Source organism: Aquarana catesbeiana, linkage group LG02 (genome assembly GCF_042186555.1).
Source record: "Aquarana catesbeiana isolate 2022-GZ linkage group LG02, ASM4218655v1, whole genome shotgun sequence".
NCBI lineage: Eukaryota > Metazoa > Chordata > Amphibia > Anura > Ranidae > Aquarana > Aquarana catesbeiana.
The window spans coordinates 351657827-351681721 of NC_133325.1; the positions used below are offsets into that span (position 1 = coordinate 351657827).

General features: G+C 42.2%; 1 protein-coding gene across 1 annotated transcript in view; it reads right to left on the reverse strand.

Annotated features, from left to right (window-relative positions):
* Positions 1-2181: 2181 nt before the first annotated feature.
* The window catches only part of MYH15 (myosin heavy chain 15), a 76948-nt gene continuing 55234 nt past the window's right edge, over positions 2182-23895 (reverse strand). Inside the window, exons 33-43 of the mRNA XM_073614977.1 lie at positions 23346-23695; positions 22268-22392; positions 15537-15652; positions 13451-13643; positions 13108-13311; positions 12284-12409; positions 8214-8384; positions 7727-7831; positions 7490-7585; positions 5805-5936; positions 2182-2289 (exon numbers count right to left, since the gene is read on the reverse strand). Coding sequence (XP_073471078.1) covers positions 2272-2289; positions 5805-5936; positions 7490-7585; positions 7727-7831; positions 8214-8384; positions 12284-12409; positions 13108-13311; positions 13451-13643; positions 15537-15652; positions 22268-22392; positions 23346-23695 — 1636 coding nt within the window. The 3' untranslated portion in view covers positions 2182-2271. The remainder of the gene's footprint in view (positions 2290-5804; positions 5937-7489; positions 7586-7726; positions 7832-8213; positions 8385-12283; positions 12410-13107; positions 13312-13450; positions 13644-15536; positions 15653-22267; positions 22393-23345; positions 23696-23895) is intronic.

Here is a 23895-nt window from a genome sequence, read left to right on the forward strand (position 1 = left end):
TAATAAATGACATAACACTTCTGGGAATTATTGGAAAGTAACCATGCCCCAACCCACTCCGTGAAAGAACACCAACATAATTGCTTACTGGTTTAAAAATACAGCTTTCAGTGGGGATCAGATTTCTCTTAAAGTGGACCTGATCTCAAAAATGAAGATTCCCTATGTTATAAGGAACATTTTGCAGCCAGGTGCTTGGCTAAGAATGTAAAGTGAGAGACTGGCAGCAGCTGCTCTCTGTAGCTGCTGCCCTGTGGTATTGAACTGGTTAACAGCTATTTCAGCAAAAGAGTCAGGCAGCACTGCACTGTGGGAAATGTAGTCCGGGGAAAGACTCTACCATGTATTTAAGAGCTTTTGACCTACATTCCACAGAGAGGAGATTGCCAGGTGGAGGAAAAAGGGCTGCATTTTGCCAGGCTGTACAAGACACAGCTGTCTCTTGCCACAAGGGAGATCGGAGAGTGCACAGCGCTGTTCAGTGCTCACCGCCACTGCTGAATATCAGCGGCCTAAGTGGGATCTGGAGTGCTGAGTTTGGGGGTGCCAACAGCCAGAGTCACCTGGGTGCAGAGTAGAGAGTGGACTAATTAATGTGTGTGACCAGATGGTGAGCTGCAATATCGCTAGGATTGGTGAGTTGCTGCTGTGAGGATTTACCATCTGCTGCTAGAGAGACTGAGCCCTTTAGGAACTGACCATACAGTCATCTAGTAGCCTTATTGCTGTGTGCAGGTTGCACTAGGATTATTCTCATGAGCACCAACAGTACAACTGGGCCCCAACGCTAGCCGGCTGAAGAGTTAGAACTAAAGACGGTCTCTTTACAGCTGATACCTCCCAGGGTACCTTGCATCATATTCTAGCCATTCTCCTGGAGTGCACTCTAGACTAGTTATAGTATTATCATTCAGATTGCAGGCAATGCTTATATGCACTGTTTATTGTCTATTTATGAGTTAATCCCAGCTTAGTAGTACAGAACTCTATTCTAAGTTACCTTCTCAAAGTGATTATACTGTCAAGCTGACTGTGTGTGAACCTACCTTCTATATTCATTTATGCTCATACCACCATTCATTCTAACCCATATCAATACATTGAGTTAATTTACCACTAAACGGTCTTGTATCACTTTCCTCGTGCTAATTTACAGCTGAGTTAAAGGTATCTATACTCATGTTCTTCTAAGTGCTTGCAAAAACTTTTATTCAACCAGGTGAGTCAGAGGGGCTGAGGTTGTTCTTGGAGTCAAGGAACAGAAAAGAGAACCACAAATTACCAAGCTGCTCCTGCAAGGGTAGCACAACAATTTAAAATGTTAATTGTTCCTAATTGCACTCTAAAGAAATATACCTTTCATTATCCCTCACCTTCCCTAGTAGACAAAAAAGAGCTGATGCAGCTTTGTACCCCTCTATACTGCCTGGCTTTTGGAGTGTACACAAACTCTTTAAAAAATAATGGGAGAGACAAGTTTTGCTGTCCCATTTATCTACATGGAGCCTGTTATATGAGCCTGTACAGTGAAGCACAAGAGCTGGGAAAAAACTGAAAATAAACATTTGCCAAGCGCTTCCCCTCTCATAGTTTTTTCAATTAGGCTACTTTCACACTGAAGCATTGCGGGCGCTGGCAGTAAAGCAGCGCTATATTTAGAGGCACTTTACCGTCATCTTAGTGGCGATATTCGGCCGCTAGCGGGGCAGTTTTAACCCCCGCTAGCAGCCGAAAAAGGCGCTTTGCAGGTGGGCTTGGAGCGCTGCCCCATTGTTTTCAATGGGAAGGGGCTCTTTAGGAGTGGTAAATACACCGCTCCTACAGCGCTCCAAAGATGCGGCTTGCAGGACTTTTTAGACCGCCCTGCAAGCGCACCGCTCCAGTGTGAAAGCCCTCGGGGCTTTCACACTGGAGTGCATTTAGCGGCTCTTTCAGGGAGCTTTGCAGGCGCTATTTTTAGCACTTTAGCGCCTGCAAAGCGCCTCGGTGTGAAAGGGGTCTTACTGCTGTAAACTTGTGCATTAGGCATACAAAAACTGCAGCCAGTGAATCAATATAGTAAGCAGATACATGGACTTGATAGATCTAGTGATATTTTGGTCATCATCGACATTTTATCCTCAAGCTAAAACTTCTCAATGACTTATAATGTGAAAATGAAAATCATTTACAAAATGATGCTGATTTATTGCAGATTATATTTATTTCACAAAATTTGAAAACTTCAAGTTGCCGTAGAATAAAGTACAATCCGAAGAGTCTTCAGACTTTCTACTCCTCTTCGCGTATCTATGGGGGAAATGCACAAAATCAAAAACAGAACTGTGGAAGAGGAGCAGCATATTAATACAATACATGCCCATGCTTATTCCAAAGCCAGAACTGTAATGAAAGCAAAGGCAGACATTGCACTATTATCCCTTTCATGACTAAGCCTATTTTTGAAATTTGGTGTTTACAAGTTAAAATCCGTATTTTTTGCTAGAAAATTACTTAGAACCCCCAAACATTATATATATTTTTTTAGCAGAGAATCTAGAGAATAAAATGGAGATTGTTACAATATTTTATATCACATGGTATTTGTGCAGCGGTGTTTTAAACGCAAATTTTTGGAAAAGGGACACTTCCACGAATTAAAAAAAATCCAAACAGTAAAGTTACCCCAATTTTTTTGTATAATGTGAAAGATGATGTTACGCCGAGTAAATAGATACCAAACATGTCATGCTTTATAATTGCACGCACTCATGGAATGGCGACAAACTATGGTAGCTATGAATTTCCATAGGCGACGCTTTAAATTTTTTTACGGTTACCAGGTTAGAGTTACAGAGGAGGTCTAGGGCTAGAATTATTGCTCTCCCTCTGACGATCGTGGCAATACCTCACATGTGTGATTTGAACACCGTTTACATATGCGTGCGCGACTTCCGTATGCGTTTTCTTCGCTGCGCGAGCTCGCGGGGACGGGGGTGCTTTAAAAAATTTTTTTTTTTATATTTATTTGATTTATTTTTATACTTAAAAATTGTGTTTAAAAAAAAAAAAATGTTTTTTTTAACTTTTATTGCTGTCACAAGGAATGTAAACATCCCTTGTGACAGTAATAGGTGGTGACAGGTACTCTTTATAGAGGGATTGGGGGTCTAGAAGACCCCCGATCCCTCCTCTGCACTTCAAAGTATTCAGATCGCCGAAAACGGCGATTCTGAATACTGTGTATTTTTTAAAATTCGGCGCCATTGGCAGCCGAGTAAACGGGAAGTGACGTCATGATGTCGCTTCCGCGTTTACATTGAGAAGGCTGGAATGAAGCCGCCCACAGCTTTGTTCCAGCCCGCCCACAGCCGCTGGAGGCAGCCGATTGGACACCGGGCCTCCCGATCGCAACGGTACTGGGAGGATGCCTGCAGCTGCGGGCATCATCCCGGTATAACCCCCGAAAACCGAGTACGCAGATGTGCGTACGGTCGGCGGGAAGGGGTTATACAAAGAATGACCTGATTAGGAATCATTCAATTAAAATCTGTGGATCTGCCTCATTTATCTTCGGGCTTAGAGTGGTTGTAAACCTCAGACATGAAATATGAACAAAGCATATCCCTCTATAGTGTGTACTTGTCTCAATTAAGAACACTACATGTCATTTCTGTTTGCTGCTTTGTTCCTCTGCTATCAGCATGAATCACTTCTGACAATTTTTCATCACACCAACAGAAAAATGGTGACAGGGGAGAGACCTTCGGCAGATTGGCAACCTGGGCTCTTTTTCTGTGTGCTGTGTGAAGGGAGTGTGTCTCTTCCCTCCAATCAGCTCTCAGACCTCACCTATCTGAGCTCTGCAGAGTGTAAGTTGAGCTCTCCACCCCCTTTTTTTCTGAACTCTGACAAGCGTTATGATTCAGTACTTTGAATGGATGTAGAGAAGATAGACAGATACAAATTATGTAGGTGGATTTGTTTAATTTTTGTGTATCACCTGAGAATAGTCCCTTCACTGGGTATATGGAAGGGTTCACAATCACTTTAACCACTTCAATACAGGGCACTTATACACCTTCCTGCCCAGACCAATTTTCAGCTTTCAGCGCTGTCGCACTTTGAATGACAATTGTGCGGTCATGCTACACTGTACCCAAACAAAATTTTTATGATTTTGTTCCCACAAATAGAGCTTTCTTTTGGTGGTATTTGATCACCTCTGGGATTTTTATTTTCTGCTAAACAAATTAAAAAAAGACCGAAAATTTTGAAAGAAAAAGGTTTTTTTTTGTTTCGGTTACAAAACTTTGTAAATAAGTAAGTTTTCTCCTTCACTGATGGGGCTGCACTGACGGGCACTGATAAGGCGGCACTGATGGGCACCGATGAGGGGGCACCAATGAGGTGGCACTGATGAGGTGGCATTGATGGGCACTGATGATGGGCACTGATAGGTGGCACTGATATGCAGCACTGATGGGCACTGATAGGCGCACGGATGGGCACTGATAGGCGGCACGGATGGGCACTGATAGGCGGCATGGATGGGCACTGATAGGTGGCACAGATGGGCACTGATAGGCGGCACGGATGGGCACTGATAGGTGGCACTGATGTACTGTAATATATGGTACTGATGGATGCCAATCAGTGCCAAGCAATAATGCCTGCCAATCAGTGATGCCCATTGTGGGCACTGATTGGCACCCATTGTGGGCACTGATTGGCATCCATTGTGGGCACAGATTGGCATCCCTGTTGGTCTACGGTGGCATACCTGGTGCTAACATCCCTGGTGGTCCTAGTGGCATCCCTGGTGGTCCAGTGTGGGCATCCTCGGGGGGGGGGGGCTGCGCTGATAATTGATCAGCACAGACCCTCTCTGTCAGAGAAGCAGCCGATCGGCTCTCCTCTACTCACGTCTGACAGACGCGAGTGAGGAAAAGTTGGTCAACAGCTCTTCCTGTTTACATCGTGATCAGCCGTGATTGGACACGGCTGATCGTGTGGTAAAGAGTCTCCGTCATGGCGACACACCATAACAACGATCGCCACGATGCGCGCCCCCCAGGAGCGCGCAGAGGCTTAATATCCTGGCGACACCATATGACGTCCGGTCAGGATACTGAAACCACTTTGCCGTCATCATTTTGCTATATGACGGGCAGCAAATTGTTAATAAGAAACTGCACGTGTTGAAATATGCTGTTAAGCAACTAATTTATTCCAAGTTATAGATTTTCTTATATATCATACTTTATTTACCAAAAAAGCTCATCCACTTTTTTTATTGCATATTGGATTGGCTTCTCGTAGTCGATTAAGCTATTGTCATCACTCTGTATTATCAGCACAGAGCAAAGGGGAAGTAGAAGAAAATCTTCCTAAATTAACTGTCGCTTAAAATAAAGTTTAAAGAATGAATGCTCTCCTCTCTTGCGATTGGCAAGTACAACATTTGTGTTCATACAATACAGCCTCTGACAAATTCTTTACATTCTGCACACTGTGGCTTCTCACACTAGCCCTTAAGTTACAGCAGACGTCTGACAGATGAAGTCTTTGTTGGCGGCTGTATCTCTATAACCCAGCAGACTTGCTGCCCCTGCCAGAGAGGTAAGTATTCACAGTTTTCTTTTGCAGGGGCCATTCTTTGGATTTTCTTTGGAAAGCAACAGAGTTGCTATAACTCAACTCTAGTCTCCTTAGATTCTCTAGGTTCTCACAAATATTCAGATTGCCATATGATTGCATTATACAGTATAACAGTCTGCTTTTGTAACTGTGTATCCCTTCTAATAAGGTAACAAATCTCTTACCTTTCCACTATCTCTTGTTTTGCTGCGTAACTTGTTCACTTGAGATTCAGCAATATCAGCCCTTTCTTGGGCATCATCAAGCTCATGCTGCATTTTCTTGTATTTAGATAAATATTGATTAGCTTGTTCTTCCTGCAAGAGAGTTTTTAGAGTTATAAAAGTAAGCTTGACTCAAGATTGTAACAAAAAAAATATGATAAAACTGTTTTCCTTGCAAAAGAAGACAGGCACATGACATGTAAAAACCTGGTAATGCAGCCCAAGGTCAGAAATTTCCCATAACTGACTTTAAAATAGAAATAAAGAATTTTTTCATTTTAGTAATGGAGGGTTATGACCAATGTAATTTTTTTGCCATCGGTGTTCAATTACGGAAATTTCCCTTCACTTTCTGTCCCATAGCCACAACAGGAAACAGGGAGTGAAAGAAAATCCATCCACAGTGAGTGCTTGTCACCAGGGACACCAGAACTAGTTTCCCTTTTGGAAAATTTCCTCTCTATTCCTGTTCTGCTAATAATCAAAGACTTGGGATTTTGTTTTACTTTCACAAATAGTAAACAGGACAAATAGAGAGGGTCACAAACAGCAATAAAAACCTGAAAGATGTTCTTATCTACCTTCAGTCTATAAAAAAAAAAAGTTTTGCCTTTAGTTATACTTAGACTTAAGGTGTACAATGTGGTCTGATTTAATCAAATTGGCAGGGATTACAGGCATCCTCCGCTTCCTTCTCTAATACCTCCCCAACTATTTAAATCAGACCTAACACTTGAGTTTGGGTTAGCGTTGATTTCATTTTTACATTATATGTATATACCGTAATATATTGCAGAGTGTCCTTATTTACATTTGTTTTTCAGCAGTAAATACATTTAAACAAAGCACAAATTAAATATTTCATACTTCTACTGTATGTAATATCAATGCAAAATTGATACTGCTGTACAAAGAAATCAAATGCTTTCCAATTATCAGTAAAGTACAAATGGTCACCGTATCATATCATATATCATATCATATCACATCATATCATATCCAGTATGCTTAGTCTCAACAACATCACATCTGCGGGTTTGTGTATGTTTGTTGCCCTTGCTGCAGTTATATCTAGCCAGCCAAACAGAGTGTGAGACATATGGGATGACCACATCTACCGGAAGACATGATCATCACATAACTATCTTCTTTGTTCCCTAAGTGAGCTGGAAATTCTGAGAAAATTTACACAGGGGTATCTTTAAAGAAAAACTCTGGGTATCAAATGGCCAACTGCAAATAGTAGGCTGCGCTTTTTGTACTTTACTGTTATTTAGTGAGACCACCCATTTAAATGATGGGTCTATAATAAAATGCAAAAGAAAGTAGTGGGCCAGAGCCGACAACCACAGAAGTTATTTATTGGTTTCTGAAGTCCCTGGGCTCTATCAGAACAGGCATGTAGGCACCTAAAAATGTTTGTTTTTTTGTAGTAATTGTCAATTGTTAGTTCACATTCTTTTGGGGCCCACAGGTTCAGTTTAATGTGTATGCTGTAAAATAAATTTAAGATTTTTCAGTGGTTGTTGTGTGTCTTAAGAGCTTATGATAAGAAGGAGACTTTTATTTTCTGGTGTGTCAAAGGGAGCATCTTGTGTGTTGCATACATTTTGTTTAATAAAGGACAAATTTTTGGAAAAACTTACCGTCTCTTCAGCTTGATGCTTGTAACTCTTAACTTTAAGTTGTAATTTATCAGTCAAATCTTGCATTCGGAGCAGATTTTTCTTATCTTCTTCCGCCTTCCAAAATAAAAATCAGCATGATTAAAAAAAATGGCTAGATAACATTTGCATGTTTTTCCATTTTTTGTAAAAAATGTTTTTCTTATAATATTTAATCATTCAACATCTACTTATAGTTTTGTAAAGTTTATTTAATACCTGATAAGTAAGTTCTTTAATGCGCCTTTCAAACTTGCGCACTCCCTTTAGTGACTCTACATTCCGACGCTGCTCCACTTCCAGTTCATTTTCTAATTCACGCACCTAAAACAAACCATTTGTTTTTATGATAAAGAACTGAAAATACAGTATCTTGTATTTATAGTGGCCTTTTCACGTAACCCTACATGTTGTTTTATTGCTCAGTGTTGATCATTTGCTTCATAATTTTATATACTTATAGGTATGTAACATAGTAACCAAAATGTAAAGTGCACAATTAAGGTATTTACATGTTTCCAGTAGACTAAGGAGTTTACATTGTACAAGGGTAAATAGGGTATACACTTAGAAGGGAATGGTATACACTTAGAAGGGAATAATACACTTAGTATATACACATACTAAGTGTATATACTAAGTGTACACTGTATATACAGTCTATACACTGTATATAGTATACACTTAGAAGGGAATAATGTAATACCCTAGACTCCAACTTCTGAATCTGCTTTTTCCCGCCCTTAAGTGCAATCTGTTCCGCTTCATCTAGTCTCTTCTGAAGGTCTTTGATGGTTTGCTCCATGTTCTTTTTCATTCTCTCCAAGTGAGAACTGGTGTCTTGTTCTTTCTTCAGTTCTTCTGCCATCATTGCAGCCTGTAATTAAGAAGGATTACATAGATGACACGTATGAGTATTTTGGCATACAATATTTTGGATGCAGATGGGTAAATAGTGGTGCATAACAGAATTTAGGGAATACAGACTGGAAAGGAAGCACCACATTTCACCAGTTGAAAACATACAAGGGTTCTTCAAAAACTTTCCACATTTTTTTAAACTCTATTTATATATATATATATATATATATATATAACTTTTTGAAGGCCCCTTGTAATAAAATTAATAATGGGTTGTCTGTGAGGTCTAGGGTCTAGATATGTAACTGACACAGGCTTTAAGAAGGCTCTACTGCACACTGCACTGGAAGGCTTTTTGGTTTCTCACATATCCTTCTGGGTTATACTTTCTCATTGAGTCCCAAGCCCTACTTCATAGAACCAATGGTTTCCATACACTGCACTCATGATGGTAAACTGAAAAAGCTGTATGGCTTTTGGAATATCATTAGGCTGTTTCTGTTCTGGGGATGCAGTTGGCAATTTGGGTAAAAATAAATTATCTGCAAGGCTTTCTCCTCTATATTAAATTGGAGAATGGGCCTCTTATTTTTAGACATGTTAATAACAGCACAAAACATCACTTTCTAATTTCTTGACAAGATTTGTTGTGTGGATTAGAGGTGTAAACATACCTAAAAACTATGTTTCTTTGTAGCTAAAAAGATGGTAAGTCTCCATGCCACATTGCAGATGCTTACTTTAGGCATTGATTAATTTAATGGTTTGTTTCAGATTATTATGAAGTGTTATTTGGATCCAATCTTGTTAAAAAATATGTGTGTTCCTCCTAATTACAGATTCTCTAATTCAACAGTGATTATACTGAGTATTCTTAGTTCATCATGAATCTCTACCTCAAACAATGATTATACGGTATATATTCCCTTGGTTCATCAAGAGATAGGTATCACTGTGCAGCATATAAGTAAAGTTGAAATCCCCCACAGATGGCATATACTTTTGGATATGAACCTGCTAGCATGTCATGTTTAAATACCCATGACAAGATCAAAATTTTGTGCTGCCTAAAACATCATTGGGTGTTATAAGAGACTTTCAGTTTAGTATGTTATAACTCTTTTCACACGTGGCTGTAACCCTCTATACTGAAAAGTAGAAGCCAAGGCAAGTATGAGAGCATATTAATCAAAGTGTAAGTATTATGTTATGATGAAAGGTGTGTCTCATTTATTAGAATGTTTAAGAGTAACTAAAACATAGTGCTGGAATTGCCCAATGAGCTAGTTGACTGGATTGTGCCCTGCTGTGCCTAATTTATGTTTGGTCTGGCCCATAACTATTCCCTGTGGCTTTCTGTGTAATACAATGTAGCTTGGTCCAACATGCAATGCTGTTGATACGTGGAGCCAAAGGCTGCCCCCTCTTGCACTTAAAACATTTGTCTGTTTCTTGTCACACATAGTCCTAATTTTTACATGGGTAGGACTGTTGTTTATGTTTCTGCCAAACTCGGCACACAAGAGAACAGTGGCGGCTGTCCATAGGTGATTGCAAGCTGAGAAGCTGATTTGCCCATGTTTAGGGCGTGTTCAAGGTGCAAGCGATGCGCCTGCAAACACCCCCACTCTACACTGATTTGCCTCTGGCTCCTGTGCTTTTTTTATTGGTTGGGACCGGAGGACGACAGAGCGGTGCTTTTTCTGCACTACTGCAGCATCACTTCCAGTTTCCCTGCTGGCTCACTGTGTTGCGGAGAGTGGCTGACTGCGACCAGGACCTGGGACCGGGATTTGAGGCGGGGAGCAGGTCACTGATGCGGCGGATGGGCATGGAACTGGCGGGGATCGGAGGTGACAGTAATGTGACCTCAGTGATGACAGTAATGTGCATCGCTGAGTGTGTCTCTTTCTCCCCCCTGAGCTGCTCTGAAAGGCTGCTTTCAAGGGAGTCTGTAAGTAACCTGTGCTGCCTGTGCATTGGGGCCGCATCACAGCTGGCTCAGAATCCTCTGTTTGATCCACTTTCATTCTACTGAGTTCTCCGCATCCTCCAGCTTCTGCCCTGCTCACAGTGACTATGGAAAAGTTTGAAAGCTGTGTGTAGGAGAGCCAGGAATAGAAAGACAGAGGATGGCAGTCTGTGCTGGAGGAACGAGAGAACGTAAAGTAAAAATAAGGGGAGGAGGAGGCAGTCTGAGCAGAGCAAGCAGCTGGAGGAAGCAGCTGAACATCCTACACTGATAGACCTGCAATATCCTCTGTTGAAACCCTGCACCAACAGCCCTTCTCTGCCCTCACATGCAACCGGGAGTACGGGGAAGGCTGATAGGCTTTAGTGGTCGCTTTACTGGATGTCTCCTGGTGCTGTGAGCTGAGGAATTGGAGTCTCTCTCTCTCTCCATCTTACCATGATCTGTGAGGCTGAGCTGTATACTCTGTCCTGTGAGGCTGAGCTGTATACTCTGTCCTGTGAGGCTGAGCTGTATACTATGTCCTGTGAGGCTGAGCTGTATACTATGTCCTGTGAGGCTGAGCTGTATACTATGTCCTGTGAGGCTGAGCTGTATACTATGTCCTGTGAGGCTGAGCTGTATACTATGTCCTGTGAGGCTGAGCTGTATACTATGTCCTGTGAGGCTGAGCTGTATACTATGTCCTGTGAGGCTGAGCTGTATACTATGTCCTGTGAGGCTGAGCTGTATACTATGTCCTGTGAGGCTGAGCTGTATACTATGTCCTGTGAGTCTGCGCTGTATACTCGGTCCTGTGAGGCTGCGCTGTATACTCTGTCCTGTGAGGCTGCGCTGTATACTTTGTCCTGTGAAGCTGTGCTGTATACTATGTCCTGTGAGGCTGAGCTGTATACTCTGTCCTGTGAGGCTGTGCTGTAAACTTTGTCCTGTGAAGCTGTGCTGTATACTCTGTCTTGTGAGGCTGAGCTGCATACTATGCCCTGTGAGGCTGCGCTGTATACTCTGTCCTGTGAGGCTGTGCTTTATACTATGTCCTGTGAGGCTGAGCTGTATACTATGTCCTGTGAGGCTGCGCTGTATACCCTGTCCTGTGAGGCTGAGCTGTATACTATGCCCTGTGAGGCTGCGCTGTATACTCTGTCCTGTGAGGCTGTGCTTTATACTATGTCCTGTGAGGCTGCGCTGTATACTCTGTCCTGTGAGGCTGAGCTGTATACTATGCCCTGTGAGACTGCGCTGTATACTATGCCCTGTGAGACTGCGCTGTATACTCTGTCCTGTGAGGCTGTGCTTTATAATATGTTCTGTGAGGCTGAGCTGTATACTATGTCCTGTGAGACTGAGCTGTATACTCTGTCCTGGGGAGGGGTCAAAAAGGAAGGGAGGGGTCTGGTGCCCGCCCCCCTAATCCTAAAACTTCACCAACCACCACTGTAAGAGAATGCTCATGCATGCCTTTATGAATCATGTTAATTGGCAGGGCTGATGGCAGAAGTATTCCGTGAAAACTACAGTGGCATCATAAGCCGGAGCTGCTTGCCTGCTTGTAATACACTCCCACAAATCCAATTGCTGTACTGCCTTTCAGAAAAACAATTAAAATTGAGAAGATATACTTCCAGCTATGTGCTATGGCATTCAGAACATGTGTAACAGATGTTAATTGTTTTTAAATTATTTTGTATTGTTTTATTTTATCTTTAAAATGTGTGAATGGTTTGCTTTATAATAATTTTAGGAACATGTGAATCACTAATTTACTGTAATTACGGTAAGGGTTAGGTTTAAGTATGTAATGTAAATACCAATGTTTCTGTTCTACAAAAAACTGCTTGTACAACTGTGTGTTCATATTGACGATTACAAGAACAATGTTGGTATCAACAAGCTACAGCACACTGCAATGAAGATCATGTGAATGGAAAGTGGTCATGACTCACATCAGTGATGGCTTTTTTGGCTTTGTCTTCTGCATTTCGGCATTCCTGAATGGCCTCTTCTACTTCACTCTGCATCTGGGACAAGTCGATCTCCAGCTTTTTCTTTTGGTTGATCAGACTGGTATTCTGTAGAGAGAGATATGTACCAGAATACATCATATTTAGAAAATAAATGTACTGCAGAGGGGTACATCCAATGGGCATGAACTCCAAATGGGATGTCACTAAAATTACTGGGTCCCTTAAATTAAAAATATTGTTCTCTTATTTTTACTACAAAAAAGAAATTAATACAAGGTGTAGAAAATGTTTGCTTGCAAGCTACCTCTTTCAAAAATTTGAACTAGGCAATTTGTACACAGCTGAGAAGGAAGGAATGGGGTGATTAACTTCTCTCATTACAGTTGATTTACTAAGGGGGAAGAGAGTGTTCCCTTCATTTTGGTAATATAGTGAAGCTATAGTTGGTAAAATTTCTAAAAAGTAAATTTAAAAGTCAAACATGCAAAAAGCTGTAAAATTAGAATACAGAATATTGATATGTAATATTTCATATTCATCTAACCATAAATAAAATAATAAATAAATAAAATATATGCATATAGTAACTTTAGGCTTCTGTTAGAACTAAAAAAAAAGGAACAAATGGATGAATAAAATAGATCAAAGCATTCCCCCAACAAGGGTTTTAACAATCGGCAGAGGTTCTCTGTATTTCCAAAAACAAGCCCTGAATATTGAAGATGGATCAGCTTAGTTTAAAAATCTCAAAAGAAGAAACACTACCTACAATCTCAGCAAATAGTTGTAAACATATTTTGGACCTGTGAATGAAGCAAGTTGACCCTTTCTGTAGCTTCCAGTAGTTCATGCTCTGCCAGCTTCCTTGCTCGTTCTGTCTGATCCAGTCCTGCCCTTAGTTCATCCAGCTCAGCCTGAAGCAAGTTGTTTCGCCTCTCACTGACTGCTGCTTGTTCCTTGAGGTCCTCAGAAAGGTGAAGGGAGTCATCCAGCTGGACTTGAAGGTCCTAGCAAAATAAAATGAAAAAAAACATTTGGGCTGATCATTTTTGCTTCCTGTGACATATTTTTTTTATTGTAGAAGCAAACCATGGTATCTTCTTAGCATTAGTTTGTACTTAGAACTCAGTTTAGTAATTTACATGCCTTGATGTGGGCCTGCAGATTTCGCATGGCTTTTGTTGCTTCTGTAGCCTGACGGGTAGCGTGGCTTAGCTGAATTTCCATTTCATTTAGGTCTCCTTCCATCTTTTTCTTCAACCTGGTGGCCTCATTTCTGCTCTTGGCTTCTGCATCCAAGTTAGATTGTAATGATTCAATAATTCGCTGTTGGTTTCTCCTAATGTGCGACAAAGAAATCTAATCAATTTATATGTTTGCACAAAAAGCATAACATACTGTGTTATACCAAATTCAAAATGAATAAAAGGCGTATAGTTAATGCATGTTAATTCATATGTATTACCTACTTGCAATATAACCAGATTTCGTTTTGTTCAGTGCAACATTTTTTTGCATCAAGAGACTTAATTATACTAGGTTAGTTTTACCTGTTTTGATGTATCCCAAGCAGATTTTTTAAGGAAGCAAAGTAATGACAGCAACATGAAAGGCTTCCATAGACATTTAGAATGTGCTCGTTGCCTGTCTCTCATTCTGTCACACTTGCTTAAATACTTTGAGTCACTGATCTAAAACAGGTAAACAGGTAAGGGCTTCTGACTTACTGACTTTCCTGATCATTAATCTTGTTCCAAGTCAGGCATTCGAAAGTTATTGTTACAGAAAGGTCAGCATAAAAGACAGAAAAACAGAATTCTAATGCCCCGTACACACGGTCGGACATTGATCGAACATTCCGACAACAAAATCCTAGGATTTTTTCCGACGGATGTTGGCTCAAACTTGTCTTGCATACACACGGTCACACAAAGTTGTCGGAAAATCTGATCGTTCTAAACGCAGTGACGTAAAACACGTACGTCGGGACTATAAACAGGGCAGTGGCCAATAGCTTTCATCTCTTTATTTATTCTGAGCATGTGTGGCACTTTGTCCGTCAGATTTGTGTACACACAATCGGAATTTCCGACAACGGATTTTGTTGTCGGAAAATTTTATATCCTGCTTTCAAACTTTGTGTGTCGGAAAATCCGATGGAAAATGTGTGATGGAGCCTACACACGGTCGGAATTTCCGACAACAAGGTCCTATCACACATTTTCCGTCGGAAAATCCGACCGCGTGTACGGGGCATAAGAGGGAAGATAGCAGTGGCAATTTGCATATTTCACATCTTTTAAAGCAGGATTTCCTAACCAGGGTTCCTCCAGAGATTGCTAGGGGTTCCTTGAGCAATGAGCTATTTCTGTCTCTCAGATAAGTATCCACTGACACAATTGATCTTTTTTAGCTATTTAAAAAGGGGTAGTTCTTCCCAATGACCACAAGTATAAGAAGCATTCTTCCTAATGTCCATCACACAATGTATCATGAGTTGTAGCTATAGTAATTTTTAGCAGGGCTTCCCAGAGACTGGAAAGTTATTTTAAGGGTTTCAATGTGTTGAAAAGGTTGAGAAATGCCGCGTACACACGGCCAGACTTCCCGACAGAAAAAGTCAGATGGGAGCTGTTGGTCGGACATTCCGACCGTGTGTATGCCCCATTGGACTTTTTCTGTCGGCATTTCCCACGGACTCAGATAGAGAACATGTTCTAAATCTTTCCGTCGGAAATGCCAACAAAGTTTAGCCCGTTGGCAAGTCCGCTCGTGTGTACGTGGCATAAGTCTGCTCTAATGCATTTTGCACCACACTGATGTTAAAGAAATACAGACTAAAGAAAAGTGGGGTAGTGCCATGACAACCAAAAATGTTTTACTGCAAGTTAAAAAATTGAATCATCATCTATCTACCAAACAGTTCTTAAAGTGAAGCTTAGAGAATAAATTTTTTATCGGCAAAATCAGAGATTACAGAAAAAATGTGATGCAATATTTTATTTTAACACCTAAACACACCCAAGCTGCCATTTACTGTCAAATCATTCACACCATGAAGAATGTAGTATAGTGCATTTGCCAGTGTACTGGCTGCATGCACTGCAGTTTCTTTTAGGCACAGTTAGGGATTCCATTGCTGTGTCAGACTTTGCTTGAAAACCATGGGTCATCTTTGACCCACACACAATTTTTAAATAATGAACATGCCTAATCCTATAACAGAAAGTACCTGATATTTTCTGTCTCTTCATCTTTTTCAGCCAATTTTCTTTCAAATTCTGATCTTATCTGAGATAGCTCCAATTGAAATCGGAGGGTTTTACTTTCCTCATGTTCAAGTGCACCCTAATAATAACATAAACCAGGAATCCATTATATTGATAAATGACTAGAATAAAAGCATAGTACAGCTTGATGATTTTAACATACTGGTAATGGTAACACATCAGCAACCTCTCCGTTTTCCAGCCAAACCTCATCTTTTGACCTAACACAATGGACAGATACTCTAACTCACTCTGATGGCAACACCTTGTAATCTTTTAGCTCTGCACTCTTACCTCCTCTCTCCAACGCCCCCTTTTCCTCTCTCTGATCACAGCCCTATCAGTTTCACACTCTCCCTGTCTTTAACCTCCTATCCCTCCAACCAGCAAGCAGTTAACATCAGAAGCCCTCCACACTTTAGCCCTTCCCCTTTCTGTTCTGCTACTGACTACCTCTACAACAAAATCTGACTCTTGTACTGCCCTGACCTAGCTACCTTTGTGTACAACAGCTCAATCTCTTCCTCCCTGGACACAACCCTGGCAAACAGATAGAACCAGAAGTCTCAAAAGATGTAGTCGCGCTCTTGAGCGAGTGTGGTGTAAAACTTGGTTACTTCAGAATTTTTTCCTGCATAAATATGCTCTCCTAAAATATAATTCCTCCCTCCATTTTGCAAAATAGATCTATTTTATCATTCTCATTAATACCCTTTCATCCATTCTTTACTTTTAACTTTCTACTTTGTGCCCAGTAACTCATTCACTGCCTAGGACTTTACCAATCATTTTAAAAACAAGATAGATACAATTTGTGACAAAATCTTCACTTTACAGTTATTTCCCCCATTTAACATTCAATTGACATTCTTTTTTCCCCAAAAATAGAGCTTTCTTTTGGTGGTATTTGATTACTTCTTTGGTTTTTATTTTTTGCTCTATAAACAAAAAAGGAGCGACAATTTAAAAAAAAAAAACAAAACAATGCTATAATGCCTATCCATAAAAAAACAAAAACAAATGTATTCATCAGTTTAGGTTGATATATATAGATATATATATATATCTATATATATACTCTTCTACATATTTTTGGTAAAAAAAATTACAAAAGGCGTATATTGATTGGTTTGCGCAAAAGTTATCGTGTCTACAAACTACAGGATCGATTTAGGGACTTTAATTTTTTTTTATGTTTTTACTGGTAATGGCAGTGATCTGCGTTTTTTAGCAGGACTGCGACATTGCGGCGGACAAATCTGACCCCAAATTACACTTTTTGGGGACCAGGGACATTATTACATTGATCAGTGCTATAAAAATGGACTGATCAATGTAAAAATGACACTGGCAGCAAAGGGCTTAACACTATCAAGGGGTTAAGTGTGTTCCCTCAGCGTGTTCTAACTGTAGGAGGATGGGCTTACTGAAACATGACAGAGATCACTTCTCCCGATCACTGGGAGCAGTAGATCCCTGTCATGTCACTAGGTAGAACGCGGAAATGCCCTGTTTACATAGGCAGTTCCCCGTTCTGCTTCCCCTTGCCGTGATCACGGGCTGCCGGTGGGCATCCAGCCCACGGCATGCTCCTGCGACGCTTGGCGGGCACGCGCTATCCTGCTTTTACGGACTGACATACAGGTACATCAGTTTGCACAGGAGAGCCATTCTGCCGATGTATAACAGCGTGAGCCGGTCGGCAAGTGGTTACGAACTACTACCAAGCAAGCATATGCGGCAGTGTCAGTAACATTATCCACACATTTGGCAAATCTAGGCAGTTCTTACTACCACCACTTTAAGAATGCATCACTATGGGAGCGATACTTAAAGAATTACGGCCAGTTCTTGGCTTTAGGAAACTGGCGGTAATTAAGACCAACTCTGATCTGGCATGCCTAACCAGAGAAGGCTATGCCTGTGCTGGAAAGCTGTCATATATGTAACAGTTTTACACAGGGCTGTATCCCCTGCCTCATTTACCTGTCAGCCAGGAAATTCTGTGGCTGAAACTAAGTGTAAGCAAAATGGATGGGTTTACAGCTAATATCTTTACTCAAATATGGGCAATGCCCACATTTGGGAAATGACTTGTCATTGGGTGGGTGGAGCCTGATGGGGAACTGAGAGAATAGTTTCCTATTAGGTCTGTGTCACTTTATAGTAACAGTGAACACCAGTGTGTGGATTCAAAAGCCACTATTGTACTAAATAATTATTATAGATCCACACACACCCATACCCAAAATTAGAGTGGGCCTGATGGGGAACTAGTCAGTTCTGCCCACCCATACATTAAAATTCCTTGGTCAAGCACCTGTCAAGGTGATGGACACAGTAGATAGGGAGAGAGGGTGGGAGTGAGTGCACTGGGGAAGGAGCATTCAGTGTAGACACTCCTTCCCCAATGCAGACACCAACAAATTCATGTACCTGTCTGTGATAGGTACAGTACATAAATTGGTCAAAAGTAACAACTCTTTTGGTGCTGCACCCCAATGGAATTCTAAAGGGTGTCTACAATACCCTTTATGAATTCCCCCGACCATGTCTACCACCATATTCAATATTGCAGATTTTGACCCCGTCAGTACAGAGGGGGTTGCTAAATTTTTCTCCGATGCCCATCTTATCAGCTATCCCTTGGATCTCATTCTCTCACAAGTACCTTAGCCACCTTCACTATTGTACTCTCACTTCTCTCTTATCTCTAGTGGCTTAATCGCCTTCCCTCTAAAACATGCACTGGTCACTCCGATACTTAAAAATCCCTCACTGGACCCCACCAGTCTAAACAACCTAAGACCCAACTTCTTGCTTCTGTTTACCTCCAAACTTCTAGAATGCCTAGTCTACAGCCATCTGAGCCATCACTGATAACAACCTTCTCGACCCCTTATGGTCTGGCTTTTGCCCTCAACACTCCACAAAAACTGACCCTCTATAACACACTAACAGCTTACTAACTGCTGAAACCAATGGCCACTACTCAATACTTTTATAATTAGACCTTTCTGATTCTTTTGATGCAGTTGACCGCCTCCTCAAAAAACTTCAATCCCTTGGCCTCCAGGAGTCTGCTCTTTTGAGGTTCTCCTCCTACCTAATTGGGTACTCCTTCAGTACTACCTACAACTCTTTCTCTACCTCTCCTCTTCCCTTTTCCTTAGGAGTCCCCCAAGGCTCTATCCTTGGACCCCTTCTATTCTCTGTCTACACCTCCTACCTTGATCAGTTGTTAACCTTGCATGGCTTCCAATATAATCTCTATGCTGATGATTTAAGATTCTATATCTCTACTCCTGACCCCAAAAAACAACTGCCCCTCCCCTGACTTTTCCACTGGGATGAACAGCACAACTGTTCTTCTCTCTCCTCATGCCGGGGTGCTGTAATCCCAGACTCTGACCTCTATTTTCAGCCCCACATCCAATCACTGTCCAAATCTTGCCACCTTCATTTCCATATCATTTATGAAATACACCCCCTTCTTAACCAAAGACAATGGACTCATGCTATTTAAAAGGCATATTGAGAGTGTGTATTAACTGAATTATCTTCTACCTTATCCTACCATAAGCAGTCAAAATGTAAAAATCGTTCTACCTGCCACACTAATCTGTCTGGTAAATACAAGACAAAGTTCAGTCTGCAGCAGTAAGGCCAACTTCTGTTGGGGATAACACACCATTGGCGTCCCTGAGTCTTATAAATACTACTGCATGATTTAGTTTTCCAGAAAACAAAGAAACTGAAATGTCACGTTTGGGTAATATAATTCTGATAAACAAATTATATTGTAAAAAACTATGACTATCTCAATAGAGACATAATTGCCATTAAGTGACCTATTTATCTAGTCTAGACCAGGGGTAGGCAACCTTTTGAGCACAGTGTGCCGAAAAATGTTTTCAAAGACATTGAGCGTGCTGATTTTATAACAGAAAAAATGTCAACTTAACACTCTCAATCACGAAAAAGATTTTTTTTATAAAGTAAATGCTGTAAACTACTTTAGTAGTGAGAAATTAACATCCTGCACTCTCTCTCGCCTTAGATCAGTCCCAATTCCTGCAACTCCACACCTCAGATGAGTCCCAATTCCTGCACCTTCACACCTCAGATCACTGTTCCCCCTGGAAATCTGTTTCACCACTGTACCCCCCTGCACATCTGCCCCACCACTGTAACCCCCTGCACATCTACCTCACAACTGTACTACCCTGCACATCTGCCCCACCACTGTACTACCCTGCACATCTGCCCTACCACTGTACCCCCTGGCTAATCTGCCCAACCACTGTAACCCCTTGCTCATCTGCCCCACCAATACACCTCCTTTCACATCTGCCCCACTGCTCTACCCCCTGCTTTTCTGCCCTAACACTGACCCCCCCTGCTCATCTGCTCCACCACTGTAACCCCCCTGCTCATCTGCCCCACCACTGTAACCCCTATACATCTGCCCCACCACTGTACCACCCTGCTCATCTGCCCCACAAATGTATCCCCTTTCTCATCTGCCCCACCAGTGTATTCCCTTTCTCATATGCCCCACCACTGTAACCCCCCGCACATATGCCCCACCACTGTAACCCACTGCACATCTTCCCCACCACTGTAACCCCCTGCACATCAGCCCCACCACTGTACTACCCTGCACATCGGCCCCACCTCTGTACCCCCTGTACATCTGTCCCACCACTGTAACCCCCTGCTCATCTGCCCCATGACTGTCCCTCCTGCACATCTGTCCCACTTCTGTTCCCCCTGCTCTTCTGCCCCACCACTGTAACCCCCTGCTCATGTGTTCCACCGATGTACCTCCTTTCTCCTCTGCACCCCTCTGCACATCTGCCCCACCTCTGTACCCCCTGCTCCTCTGCTCCACTGCTGTAAGCCCCTGCTCATCTGTCTCTCTAATGTACCTCCTTTCTCCTCTGCCCCAACACTGAACTTCCCTGCTCATCTTTCCCACTACTGTAACTCTCTTCTCATCTGGCCCAACACTGAACCCCCCTGCTCATCTGTCCCACCACTGTAACCCCCTGCTCATCTGCCCCATCACTGTACCCCCCTGCTTTTCTGTCCCATCTCTGAACCACCTTCTCATCTGCCCCATCAATGTACCCCTTTTCTTATCTGTCCCACCACTGTACCTACCTGCACATCTGCTCCACCGCCGTATCCCCATGCTCTTCCGTCTCACTACTGAATCGCCTTCTCATCTGTCCTAACACTGAACCAATCTGCTCATCTGCTGCACCACTGTAACCCGCTTTCTCATCTGCCCCACCAATGTACCTCCTGCACATCTGTCTCACCTCTGTACCCCCCTGCTCTTCTGCCCCACCTCTGTTCCCCCTGCTCTCCTGCCCCACCATTGTAACCCCCTGCTCATCTGCCCCACCAATACACCTCCTTTCACATCTGCCCCACTGCTCTACCCCCCTGCTTTTCTGCCCCAACACTGAACCCCCTGCTCATCTGGCCCAACACTGAACCCCCTGCTCATCTGGCCCATCACTGTACCCCCTTGCTCTTCTGTCCCACTGCTGAATCCCCTTCTCATCTCTTCCACCACTGTACCTCCCTGCACATCTGCCCCACGGATGTACCCTCCTGCTCTTCTGTCCCATCTCTGAACCCCTCCTGCTCATTTTCCCCACCTCTGTACCCTCCTGCTCATCTGCTCCACCGCTGTACCCTCTTCTCATCTATGATTTGCGTGATAAGCAGAGTGGTGAAAGGAAGCAGAGATGAGACACATCTACCTGTCCTGGCACACTCATCCTGCTGAGCCACCTTTCGCATCCAGCCCACGTGCTTGTATGTGATGTATGTGATGTCATATACAAGCATATGAAATAGATGCGCAATGATGAGCTCAGGTCAGGGGCATTTTCTGAAAGCAGTGGGCTTGTGTGCAGGATCATAAGTTGGGCCCCCCGCGGCTGAGAAAAAGTGGTTGGGTGTAATTTTCATTGCGCTGAATACTGGCTGTGGCTTAAAGGGACACAGTAGTAAGTGACACAAAGGTTCAGGAATAATTTCAACAAAGTTCCCAGAAGCTCAACAGTAATTCCACAAACTGTCACCTGATTGTGGTTTTCTCAATCACAGTGAAATCCCTTCTTTCTGAGATGGTGGATGGGGCTAGCAGGACTGTGATTGGCTTTAGCAGTGGCCAATGACAGTCCTCCTCCTCCTGGAAACAGGGCCCCCCCCCAGCAGAACTGCACCCAATATCTTCCCCATCACAAAAGCTGACGATCGCAGCTACAGTTAGAGAACCAAACAATGTTTCCCATCTATTACAATGTGTGGGGGCACAGTGGCTCCCCCTCAGTGCAGGTGTGGTATGGGGAATTCTGAAATTGGAATGCATTAGTGTCTCACTGACACTTCCCTGCTCTGCTCTGCTGATGGAGTTGAGTGCCAGCAAAAGAGGCTTGGTGTGCCGGGGGTTGTCTACCCTTGGTCTAGACAGACTAGTTTACTCAGATCTAGCTGTAATGTAAAAGTTTTAAATTCCTGGAAGAGGAAAGTTTACAAATGGCAACAACTAGTGTTGTCTTTATGTAATGCCCCATCTAGTGGATTAGGGGAGGTTTTAACAGCCATTGTAAGAAAAGCTAGATTGCTCTATGAGAGAATTCTAATAAATTCCTTGGATTATTGTTGGTCTTACCTCTGCTTCTTCCAGAGCTAGCTGTATCTCTGACTTCTCCTGCTCCACCTGTTTCTTCACCTTTTCTACTTCATGCAGACTCTTGTTACCTTCACTGATCTGATCAGTCAGGTCGGAAATCTCCTCTGAAATGGAAAATAAATTTGTAATAATTGAACAACCTTCTCACATTTGAGATAGCAGTGATGTTGCAGTTTTAGGTTTTTCCCTGCAGCTTAAACATCCCACTAGTTATCTAAATATCTTCTATGTTGTGCCAACAATACCTTTGTGCCTGCATTTACATGTCCACTCACATGTAATAGGCATTATGAACTCATTTTTAGATTTGCCCTTCATTGTAGGTTAAAGTGATACTGTCATGGTAAAAAAAGTAAAGGTGCCAGAGAAGAGTTCCTATTCCTATATTTCTGGCAGGTCATGTCTCCTACCTTTCCAGCAATACAGCCACAATTAGTCCCTTGGCATTCAACACTTACAGGTGTCAGATGTTTGTGCTCCCCATCATGTTTTGTAGTTTCATCCTCCCACCCCTAATTCACTACAGGACTCAGCAGTGATGCAGGGGTCAGAGGATGGAACTATGGTAAATGGCAGGATTCAAGGGAACCCAACACTCCCAGAAGTGTTGAATGCCAAAAAGTGCTAGAGATGAGAAAAAGTAAGAGACACAAGCCACCAGAGAGGTTTGATTAAGAGCTCTACTATTACAAGGCTCCTTTTTCTAGACAGGGTTGCTTTAATGTTTTACATACATGAAGAAAACATAGGGGCTCCATTAAATGTGATAAAAGGAGCATAATTTCAGAGAAGAACTGGGAAATGCAGTGTTAAAGTGGGGGGTACAAGGATTATAAGAAGTAAGTGGCAGATTCGAATCACACTTCTCATCATTCTTATCAATGTCACTTTTTCAGTGCTGACCTGATGATAGATCCACATACAGTAAATGCATATATAACACAGCTTTGATAAAAGTTCTCTATTTCTTCTTAAGTTCAGTCTGTCCAAAAAGGTATATCTTAAAATAAACCTATGCTTTAAATATTTTTTTTCTATTATCAAGCAAAGTGGTTACCTTGCAGGTTTTTGTTCTCCCTCTTTACAGTTTCCAATATATCTAAGACTTCTTCATAGGCATTCTTCAGCTTGAAGAGCTCTGTGCTCAGGCTGCGGGCCTCCTTCTGTGAAGCTTCTAGTTCAGCCTGGGCTTCCTCATACTTCTGTTTCCAGTCAGCTAGAATCTTGTCAAAGTTCCTTTGCTTCTTATCCATGGCAGCAGCAGTAGCATTGGATCTTTCCAGATCAATCATCATGTCTTCTAGCTCACTCTGCAGACGATGCTTGGTCTTCTCCAGAGATGCACACTTTGCATTAGCTGCCTCAACCGCTTCTTCAGCCTCTTGGAGGCGTATAGCTAACTTTTTCCTATGGAGGGAGGCACAAAAAAAATATATATATATGTGTATAAGCTTATTTAATGAAGCAGTTAGCAACCAGATGACAGTTTTCTGTAGTCAGCTAAACTGCATTGGGATTGGTTGTTACAGCTAGCCACACCTTGTAATCACGGCATTTTGCACCACTATATTAAAAAATTAAACACGTGCAATCTAATTTTAACTTTT